The sequence below is a fragment of the Astatotilapia calliptera genome, chromosome 6, assembly GCF_964374335.1.
Source record: "Astatotilapia calliptera chromosome 6, fAstCal68.1, whole genome shotgun sequence".
NCBI classification, from domain to species: domain Eukaryota; kingdom Metazoa; phylum Chordata; class Actinopteri; order Cichliformes; family Cichlidae; genus Astatotilapia; species Astatotilapia calliptera.
The window spans coordinates 10,816,685-10,833,639 of NC_137427.1; the positions used below are offsets into that span (position 1 = coordinate 10,816,685).

The window sequence follows — 16,955 nt, forward strand, 5'->3', positions numbered from 1 at the left end:
CCCTTTTCATTAATATTTATTATTGTTATTAATCCGTTGCGCAAAATTACAAAACAGAAGCCTAATCTCTTACTTAAAATTCTACAGTAAAATATATCACAATGGATAAATAAATAAGTGACTCGTACAATAAGTTTATTTATAGTTATTATAGTTATCTATGGTTATTGTCTTATTTACTTATTTTAATCGATCGACCTATTTATCTACAGTGATGTGAAAAAGTAGTAAAGTAATAAATTTAAAAAAATTCTATCTATCTATCTATCTATCTATCTATCTATCTATCTATCTATCTATCTATCTATCTATCTATCTATCTATCTATCTATCTATCTATCAGGACCCAATCCTTTAAATCAACTAATAATACATATATTATCAGGTAATTAAAATGACTTTAAATGTTTATAAAACAAATTTCATCATCGTTTTAATTTAAAGCACAACCGTGCCTCATGCTTGATTTGTTCTTGGCACAATAAAAGACTAAGTCATACACTCTGCTAATGTCACCGATGCGTTGTAGTATCTTAAAATTTTATTTTCAAGTAAATGGAAGAAGATTTATCCCTATAACTCACTAAAGTAAACAGCTGGGTGTGTCGTTCTGGCTTCTTTGTTCTGTTTGGTCAGACTCAGCACTGATGACATACAACTGTGCAGTTCTTAGCTCTCATGTTGAATAGGGACCAGATCAGTGTGTTTTTCATGTTAATGTTGGCAGCCATAGCATGGGATGTTTGTCTTGGTGAGCAGACAGAAAAACAGGATGGGCTATTGTTTTATATCATCGTTTTTATTTTCAAAAGTAACAGAATCACGAGGGAAGATTGTCTGTGTGTGTAGGAATTAGTGATGCTGAAGGCATGATATCTAAACTCTGTTACACATTAGCTTCACTTCCACTGTATAGATTGCTAAACCCCCTTGTTATTCTCAAAATAATCCTCATTTGTTCTTTTTGTGCACTGATAAAACCATTCATGAGCAATAAAAAGAGAAAAGCCTAGAGGAACCAAGCTGCTTAACTTGTATATTATCCACTTTATGAAGACATAAACTGCCTTCCTCTTCTGGTTAATGTCCTGAGATAATTTTTAATGAAGTTCTGAATTTTATTGCACACACACGGTCCTCCTTAATCAGGGCATTGCATGGACAGGATGTCGTTTAAAAAACTGTTTTAAGTGAATACACACTGTGTTTATGTGCACGTGCTGAGACTAATTGTTCCCATGTTACTGTAACATCTCAGTCAGGCTTAGCTTAATCTATAACTCTGAATGATCCTTTAAATTGGACAGCTGCTTCACTGCAGGCCAGGAACAACAGCTAGTGTCATCAGATGAGGTCCAAACCAGGAATTATTTTTTTAATGTATGATAAGTGGAATTTAGATAACATTTAGACTCAATGCACAGATAATAATAATAATAATAATAATGGATTGGATTTATATAGCGCTTTTCAAGGCACCCAAAGCGCTTTACAATGCCACTATTCATTCACTCTCGCATTCACACATTGGTGGAGGCAGCTATGGTTGTAGCCACAGCTGCCCTGGAGCAGACTGACAGAAGCGAGGCTGCCATATCGCGCCATCCGCCCCTCTGGCCAACACCAGTAGGCCCACACCTGCGACAATGACCGTTTGCTCTTATGGATGCGTGCCTGTATGTGTAATCAGTCTCTTATTTCTCTCTGCAAACGGCAGTCTTATTTATCTTCACTAGACTGTTGCGCTGGAGGTTATGAAGCAAGGCAGATATTAATTTCTGACTGATAGAGATAGATAGTCGTAGTGAGTCATGCAAGATTAACTAAAACACAATTAGAGGTTCAAGCAGAGGTTATGTACTGGCTGGAAGTGAAGTTTATCTATTTCCTTGCAATGCAGGCCCACAAGGTCTCTAAGAACCTAATCGGTACTTTTGCATTAGAGCACAGTCTTCACTCACACTTGCAACTGTTCCCACAATCACTCACTGCTGCCTGTTTACCCCCCACCCCTGCCTTCACCAAATCAACACCACATGGCAATGTTGTATATCAAATGTGCACACCAGTTGATTTACTGTATCAGAAGGTTGAGACTGCAGCTGTTTAGATCTGTGATCAGACTGCACTTGATTTTGTTTGGACAGAAATGCCAGAAATTAAAGAGAAAGGGAAGTGTGCGAGTGTTTCTGGGTGTACAGGCATGATTGGATTTTCTCGATTCATTTAGTTTCACTTTTGGAAACCCAGATATTTGACCTATTGAGAGTTTGCAAGAAAGCCCTTTTAGTTGTTTTAATTGATCTTGGAGCCATGCAGATAGGAAGCTGACAAATACCATTATGAATGGGTAATAAATGGAAAATATCTAATGATAGCAGAACCTTAATATGGAAATATAACTTTCCCTCTCATTTCATAACACCCCTCAGATTTTTCTCCGAGCAAAGGCAGTCCAAAGACCTGCCTGTGACACTAAAAGTCTAATTTTCAGGGTTCTGATGTCTTGTTTTAAAAATGTTAACAAACTACAGTGTGAGGAATCGATTTCTTTACAGTTTCTTCTTGATGCATGTGTAGATTAAATTGTACATATGAAAAGATCTTTGCAAACATCTTCTGAAAGCTAGATGATTAATAGAGTTAATCAGTTCCTTACATAAATTTATGTGCAACAAGTAAGATGTTTGGTTGGATTAAAAGCTTGTTTGCACATGGCTAGAGATCAGCTGCTATGGTGCAACAATCAACACGGTGATTACCGTGAAATGTTTGAACTGCTTCTTGGAACTTCAAGTGTGCTGACTACCAGACAAGTAACCCTATCTGTCTTATATCCCAGGGGTGATGTTGCCCAGACTGCATTGCTGCAAAACATGCAGGGCATTAAAACCGTCTTATACAGCACTGCCATCTAGTGGTCATAGTTCAAAAAAGGGGTTATACAAAAAAAAAGACAATACTTCAGAAATTATAATGCAAACACCATCAATTTATTGGTATAATAGTTAATAATACAGCATTATCATTCTGTTAAATACATATGTACTAAGCCTGTGTGTATTTATAGGCAGGCATTTCACATTCAAGTCCAGGTTCAGTGCAGTAATGACCAAACATCTCTTATTCATCTCAGATTCTCTTGTTCCTAACACTGACATGAACAAGGAGCAGAGGAGAAGAGGAGCTACAGCTCAATTAATTGTTCTATAATCTGTAATAACTTCATTTAGATCTGTTCCGCCACATCTCCTTGCTTCCTTGTATATATTCTCATCCTCCCATCGTTTTTTAATCAGAAAAAAATAAAATCACCTATTCTCCTGTTTATTTTTAAAGTCAAATACTTTTCTATTTAGTGAGGTTGAATCGCACTGAAAGAGGGGCAGTCTCCCTGAGGTCCTCCTAATTCAGGGTGGCCAATTCATTTTCCCAAAGGGCCACATGAGTAATCGGGACTGTTGTGAAGGGCTGCGCCCCATAAGCATATACAGAGTTGACATTATTTCCCAGCAGAACTGAGTTTGGCTTATCGGTACATTCCTCCAAACAGTCTCAGTTTCTCATGTTGCCTGTGGGGGAAATTAGTTGTACACCCCTCCCCTAACTAGTGCTAGCATGCACTGGTTAAGAATGCATGGTGGGTAAGATGTAGAGACAGGCACGGGGGGGGTTAAAGAAGTGATCACTTTAGTGCCAGATTGTACAATTGAACTTAGGCTAGGCTAGTCCAGTTTTGAATCCATCAGGATCATGTTGAGGCTTCTTATCTTGAAAGATAAATAACCAAGCTAACTTAGGATCAGATGCTATTGAGATTGCAAGGCAGCAAGGCAATGCAAAATATATATTATAATGTAAAGGTGGGAGGGAATTGATTAGTTCTTGTCTATGCTTTCTTAAATCTTACAGTACCACACTTTTGGACTTTCTCAAGTGACAGAAAGCTCTAGATGTCAACTTGTTGAAAAAATAGGATCTATTTGAAGAGCTCATCTCAGGTGCTCAAGAGAGTAGCGTAGTTTGGAATCCTGGGTGGGAAAGGCATTCATGCTTTTGTCGGTGAAGCAGCAGCGGTAAGGATCCTGGTGAAGCTTCGTAGACACTCAAAGAGTGTGGCTTCATCCCAGGCTTTTAAAGGAAAAGTTCAGGATTGAAAAGATACTTGGAGTTGTCTCTTTTGATGGGGAAAAGGCATTAGAGGGACTGTTGAGATACACCCTGTTAGTTTGGTGCAGTGTACATGTTTGTTGTGTCTGTGCACCCTAAAGTGCGCCTGAGTGCATGTATAGGTGTGTGTGTGCGTGAGCGAGCTTTTCTTCAAGAGTTCAGGTTAAGTAGCAGCTGTTGTGTCCTTACACAGACACAAATACATCCCATCCGAGTCTACTTCAAGTGTGCACAATGACATCAGACCAGGACCCAGTTCAGGCTCACTTAAACTAGTCTCATTGCAGTTAGCATAGATTAACCCAAAAAGAGTCAGTTCTGTCTCTCTCTGCAGACCAGAGCTTGCAAGATGTTAGAGTCTCAGAGGAAAGGGTTGTGACTGTGTGTTTGTGACTGAGTGCGGGGTGCTGGTCGTGGAGAAAGGGGAAGCAGGGGCTGTGGGAGGTTAGAGGGAAGGTCCAGGAGTCCAGCAGGAGGTTGTGTGAAAGAAGAGGGGAGGATGGGAGGCTGGTGGAGCAGTGGAAGGGGCAGCGACGGGCTGTAGGACAGCATGTGGGGGGGCAGTGGGGACGTGGAGGACGGTCGCATTTGGTTGAGGGTGAGGCGAGGCTGGTCGCAGTGAAATGGGTTGTTAGGAGATGGTGCGCTCAGACCTGTGAAGACAAAATTGTGCCACTGAAAAACTTAAAACTAACAATATCACAGTAATATTTCTGTATGTAAATTTAAAATGGTGTTTTACCTGAGAGGAAAGGGTTATTGTGCGTCTTTGTAGGGGGGTTGGGGGGTATCAGAGTGTCTAAATTCACCAGCGAGGCCCCCGTAGGTCCCAGAAAAGCCTCTGGAGTCCGACACACACGTGTAGCCGGGGCACTGAGCGGGGGTGCTAGCCGTGACAGGTCAAACATCTCCGGGCTGGCTGAATCTCGTCCGTTTACCTGGGGTTTCACTGGTGGCTCTGTTCCAAATGGGTCCTGCTTGGAGTCTAGACCAGAAAATGGGTCAGACTCTGGTTTTGTCCCAAACAACTCTGCATCTGCTTCACAAGGCAGAAAAAAGGATTTTAAAATTAGATTTTGATGAACGATAATATTACATAATGTTAAATGTTGTACAAATGAAAAAAAAAACAACAAAAAAAACAAAACAAAGAGTTTCTGTGAGATTTAAACTTTCAGAGCTACAAAATTGTCACGAAAAGTTCAAAACCCATCTCTTGTAGGTAATAAACTACAAGAGCAGAAAAAAGTGCCATGGCATTACTTTGAACGGTACCACCCCAGTGACAAGCCATAGTACCTCTAAAAGTACAAAATATCACAGGTATCACAGGTATAACAAAGATCATATTGCATGAAGTTATTCTTACTACAACCACCCGTGGTACACCATATAAGTCGCTTCTGTCATGATTTCATCTTACAGTAAAGCCCACAGTTCTCTCTTTTATGTACAATAGTACCTGTGGGACTTGCAGGTTGAGGTGAGGACACTGCGGGAATCTCCTGTTTAGGTTTCTCTTCTTCATGTGCAGCGAATGGATCCGTCCCATCAGCATCTGCACGGAAAAATGAGAATCAATGAAAACAGCAGAAGTGCTTATGTTTTTGGATTAAAACAATCAATATATATATATATATGTGTGTGTGTGTGTGTGTGTGTGTGTGTGTGTGTGTGTGTGTGTGTGTGTGTGTGTGTGTGTGTGTGTGTGTGTGTACTAGGTTTACATATCTTTGTGGGGACCAAAACTTGGAACGTTACTATACTTGTGGGGACCAACAGCCCTTATGGGGACAAAAACCCGTCCCCACGAGTTTGAAGGCATTTGTGAGAGTGAAAATGTGGTTTTAGTGTCAGGGTTACAATTAGGTTATGGTTAGGGTTCATTTTTGATGGTTAGGGTAAGCGGCTAGGGAAAGCATTATGTCAATTAGATGTCCCCACAAAGATATGAAAACACGACTGTGTGTGTGTGTGTCCTAATGAAAGCACCTCCATCTTTTGGGCTGTCCCACGCATGATTGACAGGACTGCAGGAAGCAGGTGCTGCTTCCCATGGGTCTGTGCGTGAGTTGGTACAAGGAGCCCAAGGATTGGATGTGTTGTTGGAGGAGGGAGGGGCTGTCCAGGGGCTACCAATCACAGGAGTGCTTGAGTGGACTGCTGTTAGGGAGAGAAAAGATTCACTTTGAAGCTGCTGTTTTGAATGCACTCTTGCATCACACTGATGTTCATGTGATTTGTCTGTGATGATCCACCTACCTACAGAGTCCCACGGGTCAGAAGAGACGTTACTGGTGGGCTTAGCAGAGTTCCAAGGGTCACTAGGTGGCAGAGGGGGCTCAGATGAGGATCCAAATATGTCCACTAGATCCAACATGGCAGACTACAAGCAAAGGAAAACATCTCAGGATCAAACATTGTCTTATTTGTTTCCAGGTTTGTGTAAGTTAATGAGAAACATTCAAAGCACCCAATCCTACTGAGGACAGCCGGAGAACTCACAGAGTCAGTGTGACTGTAAAATCCACTGACAACTGTATTAACACTAATGATTTCACTTTGTATTCAAATGAAGTTAAATGAATTGTCTGAGTAAAAATGTGTTATGTAAATATCTGAGAGTCAAACTGAGTAAGAAACTATTGTACACTGAAAGTACAGAAATGTGCACTTGCTGGTGTTCCAGTTAAGAGTTATTGATCTGTTGCAATTTTCAGCTCTACTGAAATATAATGTTTTTTTCTGGGAAGAGAAATCTATTCAGTGTTCCAAAAAAAGACAAACACAGATCTGCTTTTTGGTATTAACTCATGAAAAGAAAAGATCCATGGTATTCACAGAACAATGGCAACTTCCTAAAGTCAGACTGAATCTGCTGCTCTGTTTATTCCCTTACCAATAAAGAGCTTACTGTAGCTCACTTGAAAATGTTTCTTTGCAGTTATGTTTCACTGCTGCTGCTGCTGAAAACACACATTTACAATTGCTATGATAATTTCTGACGCCCTTCTGCGTTACACAGTCCATTGCGCTATTACTGTAGAGTATAATTTATTAATAAGATCCACCACAGCATCTGCATCTTGCATCTGGTGTTTGTGCTTTATGTATGTTGTAATAAGCGTACATTATATAATGAAATGAAAATTGCTTGAGGTCATTCAGAAACGGTGTCATCGTTTCATAAATTTCTCAGGTTGTACTGTTTAGAGACCACTCTGCAGCACAGCAGTTGCAGAAGAGAATCCTACAGGACAGTAAACAGGAAGATATCTACCTACAGAGAAATTTCTATTTCTGCTCACAGAAAAGCATCAAATGAAGCTTCTATGTTATCTTTCAGACCCTGCCCATGTGGTAAAACTATATCATACTGGGCTGAACCTGCATTGTAATGCCATGTTAAGAGGAAATGTGAGTTAGAACATGGAAACAAACACCTACTTTGTTTTTAATTTAAAAAACTGAAATGGCATAAAAAACACAAGTCATCACTGCCATTTCACACAAATATGGCGACATATGATCTACTGCTTGAACTATGATTCCTGACTTTGTAAGTCAGTCAAGCTTATTTTCTCACTGCTCTTAGTTTTGCTTTACCAGTTTTCAGTTTTAATTATTTCAAATATGTTCATATCAGATTGTTGCATGTGAAAATTGAAAGGTAGCAGAAAGAAATGTCAGGTTTATGTGTTTACATTTCTGCTCCACACAAAGAAGGGTTTTGCTTTTTGTAAATTCCAATTTGACACTAGAGGGCCGCTTTCACGAGAATCTGTTCAATAGAGTTCAATGTTCAACATAATCGGTCACAAAGTGCAGACAGGGCTCTAGTGCAATCACACTGAAAACAGGCTTAAGAGAAAACTTATGTAAGTTTTAATTTTTTTAAGGAGGTAGTTAAAACAAACTGACTTTTCTAATAAAGTATACTTATATTTAGTATCTTTTATGCTAAACACAAAATCTTAAGATTTTGTCAGTGAAAGAGCCATTTAGAGGTTAACTTTTCCCCTTTTCCCTCTATTTTTCATGTGATGGCATAACAGTGATTTCGATCATTTACTAGTCCCTAAAGCGCTTTACACAACCAGTCATCCACCCATTCACACACACACACACTGGTGATGGCAAGCTACATTGTAGCCACAGCCACCCTGGGGCGCACTGACAGAGGTGAGGCTGCCGGACACTGGTGCCACCGGGCCCTCTGACCACCACCAGTAGGTAACGGGTGAAGTGTCTTGCCCAAGGACACAACGACTGAGACTGTCCAAGCCGGGGCTCGAACCGCCAACCTTCTGATTACAAGGCGAACTCCCAACTCTTGAGCCACGATCGCCCCTAATCAACGTTTTAATTCTAATCTTAAAAACAGAGAGAGGCCTGAAACCTGAAGGTTCTGCCTCCTATCCTACTTTTAGACCAGTTACAAGGCTTGGGAACCTTTACATAAGACTGCAGCTGACTCTGATTGGCTTGTTGACAGGCCAATGAGTAAAGGAGCTGATGTGCTACAAGATAAGAAGTATGCTTTCAGGGAAATGTCATGCTGAGCTCAAGGTTAGACACGACAGAGTCATTATCATTCAGCAAGCACCTCTTTCTCTTCTCTCAGCTTTCTATTGTCTCTCTCTCAACACTCGATCATAAGGCTGTTTTGTTGTTTATTTTATTTTATTTTTAGGCTTGTTGTCCATCCCTGCCTCGTAGTCTGCAGCCTATATTCAACTTCTTTCTCCAAATGCCTGCCAGCAACCACCTACAAATGCATCCGCCCACCTTTTCATACAAATTCACACTCATGTTCCATGCATGTACCCACACACATGGCATCCATTGTATACAGACACATTTTTGAACTCACCTCGTGCGTCTCTGACTGGCTCTCTCTCCGGCTCTCATCCAGGGCCTTCTGTAACAGTGACTCGTCTCCTTGGCGACAGCGCTGCTCCTGCAGGGGCGGTATTGTGACATCATCAGCATTACCATCGTGGCAATGAGTGCAGACCCGCACACAAAAACTGGCATTGGTTAAACACTTTTCTGCTGCTTGGCCCAGCAGACCGAACGCGGCACTGGTGGCTGTTTTGTACTGTTGAAATATTTAGTTTACAAAGAGCAGAAGCTGGGTAAGCGCAAAGCAGAGAGAAAATCTTCCAAAATTACACATGAGAGTTGAAGCAGTACTTGTATGAAAAATCATATGAGATGATATCTCCTGATAAGGAGACAGGTGGTAAAAGCTGGAGAAAAGGAAGAAGAGGGTTAGTGAGATCGCCATTATTCAGGACTGTAACTGCCAAAAATTCAAAATAAAGAAACGCACGAATGAATGACTCAAAATACACTAAATGTGCAAAAACAGTGTTAAAAAATAAATGTAAGCGTTAATCAATTTATAAAATGCAACTTAATTGTATTTCTGTTTAAATTTGCTTCCATATTTATTTACATCACAGTAATGCGTCCTAACTCTATTTTCCCTTTAAATTTGCCATTTATTAATTTCATTCCCCGCATCTTGTCAAGTCAATTACGTTCCACTTAATTTTCAGTGTTTTATTTTTGGATAATGTGCTTCTTCTTTATTCTCCAAATGAGGGAGCTGTCATGTAAAATGTAAAGTTTGTGCCTGTTGGTTCACTGGCACCAGGTGCACAGCACAAATGACAGCCTCTAGTCAAAGAGACTGGAGGTGCTTAGCTAATGTAGCTGAAAATCATGCTCTCAGTTTGTACCTTTAATGGCCAAGAAAATGTATACATTAGAACAAAGACGAATAACTAAAAAAATGCAAATGACAAAAGAAATATCAAATTAATGTTACATTTTAAAAATACCAGGAAAATCTCAGTAAAAGCATATGAGCCATGTCGTCAAATACACAAAAAGACACACAATATTTAATAATTGCTTACTTTAAGCTCTGAGGTGTGTTTCTGTGTGTACCTGCACATGCTCCGTTAGGCTAAGGCTTTGAGCAGTCTGTAGTTCTGTGTCTCCATCTGTCTCTATGGTAACAGGGGAAGGAAGGGCTAGCTGAAGGTGGGCGAATGTTCAAAATGTTTGCAACATTTTCATTTTCATTACTGGAATCATCAAGAGGCACTGAATACAGAGGACTTATTTGTGTGTATATGTGGACAGGAGCTACACCTGAGGACATCCACATTATCATACCGTGCGTGTGTGTGTGTATGTGTATTGTTGTGTGTTGTTTTACCTTCTGACTCTCCTCCCTGCTCATGGCTAAAGCCAGCTGGAGCTGTAACTCCTCTTCCCCACTGGTCTGAGGTCGAGCCTGCTCCAGGTCTGAAGCGGCTCGAGGAGACGAGGACGAAGCTGCGGAGGGATTTTGGGAGAATGGAATAAGACTGAGTTAGGAGAAACGATTGATGTGGGGATGATGATGTTCCAGAAAGACAAGAAGCACACAAAGTATGGGGCTCATTTGAATATTTTCAGGCCTACGCTGCAGTATTGATAATCCATGTGGTTGTCCAAAGTGCTGGGTGACAGCGCAAAAAACATTTAATTAGGGATGCGGCAATGATCCTGAATTTAAATGTGTATTTTTAACTCTTGATCTATTTATTCGCAACTTGCTATCATACAATAGAAGGCGGTTAGTGTTCCAGATAAGTTTACTCACAGTTTACTCACAATACTCACAGTTAAAGGAAGACGGAGAGCCTCTGGAGCGACTGAATTCCTCCCCGTATAGCACAGCCATGCTGGGCTGACTTGTGCGTCTGCCTGGGTGATACGCTGGGGGTATACCTCCATAAACACCTCCACCCCCTCCACTGCCTCCACCAGCCATTCGCTCCTTGGTCTTAAGGGCTTGACTCCTCTCCTGGCGCAGCCGCTCCTCGTCCCGAAGGAGGCAGACCAGTTGGCGTGCTTTTTCCCTTACATTGGCCCCCTGGTCTCTGCCATCACGATCCACATACTGAAAGTCGCGCAGGGTCTGAACCACACACAAAAGACATCACAGTGAGTTTTTTTTAAGTATAAAATTTAGCTAGCTGAACAGACGCAGGGTTATGGTTAACATGATGTGATCAATAAACAATGATCAATCAGCTCTTTTTGTTGCACTCCAATACCTGAATAGTGAACGCATTCTCACGGCACTGCTGGGCCACCCTTTCTGATCCTGTCTTCAGCAAGTAATCCAACAGTGTCAGGGCCTGGAGTCAAATCACGATTAGCACATTTATTCCCAAATACTTTTTGTAGTCAACATATTGTGCACATTACAACTGACATTTTCATCCAGAAGAACAAAATTTAAAGATGCATGACTGTTATTCAGTGGAGCTAGTGAGTGTCGGTGGATGGCCAACAAGTACAGAGAAGCTACAGTTTACAAAGTCAGATTAAACAACAACACTCATGTCTTTTCATGAAATCACCTTGTAGACATGTCTCCAGTTCTTGCCGCTGTCATTGAGGCGCTTCCACACCATACCCATGACCTCAGCAAACGCCACCACATTGAAGGTTAAGTCAGCAATCTCTGACATGAGAGACGAGGATGGCCCCCATGGATCGTTTGAGGTGGCCTCACGAACCTGCACGTTGGCAGCACAGGAATAACATCCATTTATGTTTTACGTCTGAGAGATCTCAAGTGCTTATCTGTATGATGGTCAGCAGTGAAAGAAGCACAGACTTTTTGTTTTTAATCTAATATGACTAATAAACAGTGACACTCGAAGAAGATAGCACATTTAATACAATACCTTGATCTCTGCTTCTGAATAGTTGTGTACAATATTCTTCACCTGCCTGCGCAGGGCTGAGGTTGTCATGGTGACAGATGATGGGGAAATATGGAGGGAGAGAAGGCGATAAACAAACGGTCAACGGTTTAAGAATGGGGGAGAAGAGGGAAATGTGGATGGGAGGAGGGGAAGAGTGGGGAGGTAGCTATGCCAGTGAAGGCTCCTCTTTTCTGTCGGGAATTGTAAGATGCCCCTGTAAGAAAGAAATGAAGATGATATATAAAAAGTATGAACAGTATGACTTTTATGAAGTACTTTTACGTCTTTCTCGATCTGCCCTGGTTGATGCAGAAACATAATGCAGCCCTCGTCTTGGGCTTGTACACATCCAATCATCAAATCTCAAATATGTTGTTATTTTAGCTGCCTTTCCACATATGCAAGCTGCTTTGCAACCCGCCAAGCTCCTCCCTTGATGCTGTCTCTAATTTACGTAATGCTCTGTTTGTTGTCACTGATGCCTGCTGTATTGTGTGTATAGTGGCGCTACCCACTCTCCTGGTGGTGTGCTTCTCTCCACACCTTCAGTGGACCTTTCATGATGATAGATGAGGACTTTGAGTGATTTCCAGACCAGATCCAGTTTTATATGTTGTACACAGTGGCTGGACATTTGTAAAGCTAGTGGAGCAGTTGCTGCTATTGTTGCATTTGTGTACTTCCATAGTCATTGATTTCACCGTTTCATATGTGCTGACTCAATCAGAAATCACCAATAATGTATCAAGAAAACCATCAACAGACTGACGCTGCCCTCTAACTTGACCATCACCACTAAATCAACAAGCTAACTTAAAAGCAATTTCTTTGTTGTCTGTGTCAATTAGAGAACAGTGAAATGACAATGTAAACAATGACTGACAGAGCGGTTTCTAGTTTGTGCCCCGTTATGGAGAAGTAGGTCATACTAAAACTCTGGCACTCAGGTGTTTGATGAAGCTACTTGGTAGCTTATATTATTCAGGCCACCGTGCACAGTCTGTGTGCGCGTAGACACACACTTGCAACCCAATTTGCTCTTCCAAATTCGTATTTCACAAAGGACATGGGGGAATTGATCATTAAGGGTTCCTGTGATACATTTCCCTCTGCCAGCGACTATAAGCTTCCACTGACACAGAACGTAATTAACCTACTAAACCAAAGCTGAGCTAGGGTGACCCCCCCCTAAATTAAATCTCTTTTCATCTGTCTTCAACTCACTAAATTGTCAGATGACAGAAAATATACTTTTAAAAAAATCCCTCTAATGACAAACACTACATACATTTTTATTCCTATGTAGTTGATACCCAACTATATGTATCTATGAGGCCAGATGACTAAACTACAATAGTGCACGTCTGAAATAAATCACAATAATTTTCTTCTTTTAAATTCAAGACTTTAAAGGTTTGAAACCTTTATAGTCTTGAAAAATCAGAGCCCATCATATTTTAAAGACCTCATAGTATCATGTTATCTCAATGCTTTCAGACTGTAGGCTACTTGTAGTTCCTACAGTTTCTAAAAGTAGGATAGGAGGCAGAACCTTCAGGTTTCAGGCCTCTCTCTGTTTTTAAGAGTAGAATTAAAACTTTGATTAGTGGTGCTTGTGGCTCAAGAGTTGGGAGGTCGCCTTGTAATCAGAAGGTTGGCGGTTCGAGCCCCGGCTCGGACAGTCTCAGTCGTTGTGTCCTTGGGCAAGACACTTCACCTGTTGCCTACTGGTGGTGGTCAGAGGGCCTGGTGGCGCCAGTGTCTGGCAGCCTCGCCTCTGTCAGTGTGCCCCATGGTGGCTGTGGCTACAATGTAGCTTGCCATCACCAGTGTGTGAATGGGTGGATGACTAGTTGTGTAAAGCGCTTTAGGGACTATAAAGCGCTATACAAATACAGGCCATTTACCATTTTGGACCAAGATTATAGCTAGGGCTTGATCAGGTGACCAGGAACCATGGGTTTTGACTACCGTAGGACTTCAGTGGATGCACTGAGCTCTTTTTCTACACTCACCACTTTTATTATGTTTACATACTACTGAGGCATGTCATTAAATGTTTGTCTCTACTGTATTTTCTGTATTTTGTTCTGTCTCACTATGCTCACTTTTACTTTTTTCTTTGCCGTCATCCTCCTACCAGTCACAGCAGAGGACTGCCCCTGTCTGAGCCTGGTTCTGCTGAAAAGGGACTTTTTCCTTCCCACTGTTGCAAACTGCTTGCTCATAGGAGGTCATCTGATTGTTGGGGTTTTCTCCTGAATACAGCGGGGTCTTCACCTTACAATGTCTTATAAAAGCAGCCAAAAAAACACAGAACAAATAGCCAGATGTGCGTGCCTCCAAGTTTATTATCCCCCTTGTGGCAAATATTTAATAACTAATATTCAGGCTTCATAATTTTGTAATTTATTTAGAATATTATATAAATTATTCTATCTATGACTGCAATGTCATCAACCCTGTTAATTGTGCTGCTATCTATATTTTGGCCTGGTCACTCTCATAAAAGAGGTTATAGATTTAACCGAAATGCATCTTCTGACATAAAAGTTACATAAAAACTTACCAGAACCATATTACCATAAACACTGGTAATAAGCAATTCAGAAAAACAATTCACATTAATTTTAAAATACTCCTTTATACATTTAAGGCTATCAATTCTCTTTCCCTACATACCTTTCTGATTTGGTACAGATCTCCATCCCATCCCGGTGCCTCAGATCCTTCTCTTCTCTTTTCCTTTCTGTTCCTTACTCTCGTCTTATTACCACGGGGGGCAGGGCTTTTAGTCGCTTTGCCCCTCGACTTTGGAATTCCCTACCCTCTGACCTCTGAAACATCACTTCAATTCCTCTTTTTAAGTCCACCCTCAAAACCCACCTGTTCAAGATAGCATACTCTATATAACTTCTCCATGCTCTTAAACTTTCTTTTATTATTGTGTTTATTTCCTGTTTTTATGCCTGTCTTATTTGCTCTGTACAGTGTCCTTGGGTGACTATAATGTAATATATACTAGACAAAGCACACAAATTTTCTTCTAATACTATGATGGAAAACTATTTTTTATAACATCAACATCAGCAGAAGCACAGAGGACATGAGATGCACACAGCAGGGACACAGAGAGCAAAACTCTGAGAGGATGATGAGTCTGAGAGGGACGTGCAAGAGGAAGAGAGGGAGTGAGTGAGAACGAAGGGCACAAAGAAGAAAGTGATGCTCAGCAACTTTACCAGTATCATCTTTCTGCACAATCATCTTCAGCTCAGATCCACAAACACACATATGCACCAACAAGCACAGGTTATTGCAGTCTGGTGCTTTCTACTTACATGAGATGTTTTAGACCACAGTTCTTTAAATCAACTTATCTGGAGATTTGAGAGCAGAAACTTCACATTGTGGAAGTAATATTATATCTCTGTGTGTATTCTCAGAGCATGTAAGTGGAAGGAATCCTGGACAAAAGGATGAGCCGGGTGAGAGGAGGTTTCATGAGTCTAACAAATACATTTACCCATTTCTAACTCTGCTATAACATACACCATTTGATTTATATATGAATCCCAATTTTCAAAGAGCAGGGGGTTTGTATAGTTTAGTGTTTCCCAGATAAGTCTGTACAGCTCACTTCTAATGCACATATCTGATTAAGTCTCAGCACAGGGGCAATCTATGAATAAGAGCACTTTGGAGGTTTGGCTATTGGTCCATTATTAGATCCATATCCATAGAGTATACACGATATCCAAATGGCTTATCTGCAGGTACAACTCAAACAAAAGTTCCCTGAGCCTCTCAGTCATTTAATTGGAACCAGTACCCAAAGTATTCACTTGATTACATCATAAAGTGAATTTGTGATGTTCAGCTCCTGGAGGTGAGAGCTGCATGTATCAGCGATTTTTAAAATGTCAAGTAAAATGAACAATTATCCCGTGGAGAAAGAAAATCAAGTTAGGGTGATTAACTTTGACCATCTGACGCGTCAAATTGCTCAGACACGAACGTCACTCCGTCGGCCACGTCTGTAGATGCGCATGCGTGCTGTTGAAACAGGTGAAAACGTCTGTGTTTTTCTAGCTGAATATTAGAGTCCAAGGTTTGGGAATAAACGGCGAAAACTCCTTAAAGCAAGGCTGAGATTGGAGGTCAGATTAAGCATGATCGCGTGGATTAGGGATAAAGACAGCTTCAGATTAATGTAAGCGGAAACGGGCATCATTTCCCCCAGAAAAGTCCCGAGCACTGCAATCAACATTTTTTTTCAGGGGGCAAAGGAGAGGGGACAAGGGGCCCGTGGTTGGTCTGCATGATGCCCCCCCCCCCCCCACACACACACACACACTCTCAAACACACACACACTCTCTCAAACACACCCCCTCTTGCGGTGGAAACCCTGTGCGGGCTGCCATGTGAGGCAGCTTCCTGAGGAAAGCCAACTGCTGCTGGAGTTGTCTTCCATCAGAAACGCAACATTATATATAGCACTACATATAGCATTAATTTTTGGACTCACTTAAGAGGAAAGTAATTTTCCAAGAACCTCGGGAAACTATATCCCTCTCCATCATCAACCCTACAGCATGCAGCTTACCATGCCCACTGCTCATCTCTCGCCTTGCCCACTGAGCATCCTCGCCTCTCCGCTTTTCTCCTCTCCCAAGTCCTCAGCGTCGATAATATTCCCCCGAAATAAAACTGACTAAGCAGGGCAACCACAATTATCCTCCAGCAGTGCGCGTTTTGAGGAATCTTTGAAAGGGGGTGTCTGAACGGGGGGCCTGCCCTAGATGATGCGAGCCGCTCGGCCTGACAGTCAGTGGTAAAATCCGCATAGGACAAGGATAAGCCACAGCACACGGCTCTCTCACAGTCTCTCTCACTTCAGGCAGCCCCGTCCACACACTCATACAGCACCGGCAAGGCCAGGGACGCATAGCACACACAGCGGTCACGTGGGTGAGCGTAAAAAAAGAGGCGGGGACGGGGGCGCC

At 41.6% G+C, this 16,955-nt stretch overlaps 1 protein-coding gene across 4 annotated transcripts; it reads right to left on the minus strand.

Moving 5' to 3' along the window:
- Nucleotides 1-2,971: 2,971 nt before the first annotated feature.
- On the minus strand, nucleotides 2,972-16,886 carry epn3b (epsin 3b). Of its 4 annotated transcripts, none has more exons than XM_080302754.1 (12): nucleotides 16,556-16,886; nucleotides 11,928-11,983; nucleotides 11,598-11,756; nucleotides 11,289-11,372; nucleotides 10,852-11,149; nucleotides 10,403-10,521; nucleotides 9,044-9,130; nucleotides 6,433-6,556; nucleotides 6,163-6,333; nucleotides 5,633-5,728; nucleotides 4,913-5,209; nucleotides 2,972-4,823 (listed from the first exon to the last, which is right to left on the minus strand). In XM_080302754.1, exons 1-12 carry the CDS (start codon nucleotides 16,569-16,571, stop codon nucleotides 4,531-4,533), a joined length of 1,800 nt encoding a protein of 599 aa, XP_080158880.1. In that variant the 5' UTR covers nucleotides 16,572-16,886; the 3' UTR covers nucleotides 2,972-4,530. The 4 variants fall into 4 exon arrangements, with proteins under 4 accessions (XP_080158880.1, XP_026026025.2, XP_026026026.2 ...); XM_026170240.2 differs by having other exon boundaries at nucleotides 4,913-5,206; nucleotides 16,556-16,885; XM_026170241.2 differs by having other exon boundaries at nucleotides 4,913-5,206; nucleotides 11,928-12,162; nucleotides 16,556-16,885.
- Nucleotides 16,887-16,955: the final 69 nt, after the last annotated feature.

What these genes read in the sequence shown, in the direction of transcription:
- epn3b (XM_080302754.1), bottom strand. An exon ending in TCAACCTGCAAGTCCCACAG is followed by an intron (nt 5,210 to 5,632) that starts GTACTATTGTAC and finishes TGCCTTGTGAAG; the next exon opens with CAGATGCAGAGTTGTTTGGG. An exon ending in CAATAACCCTTTCCTCTCAG is followed by an intron (nt 4,824 to 4,912) that starts GTAAAACACCAT and finishes TTGTCTTCACAG; the next exon opens with GTCTGAGCGCACCATCTCCT.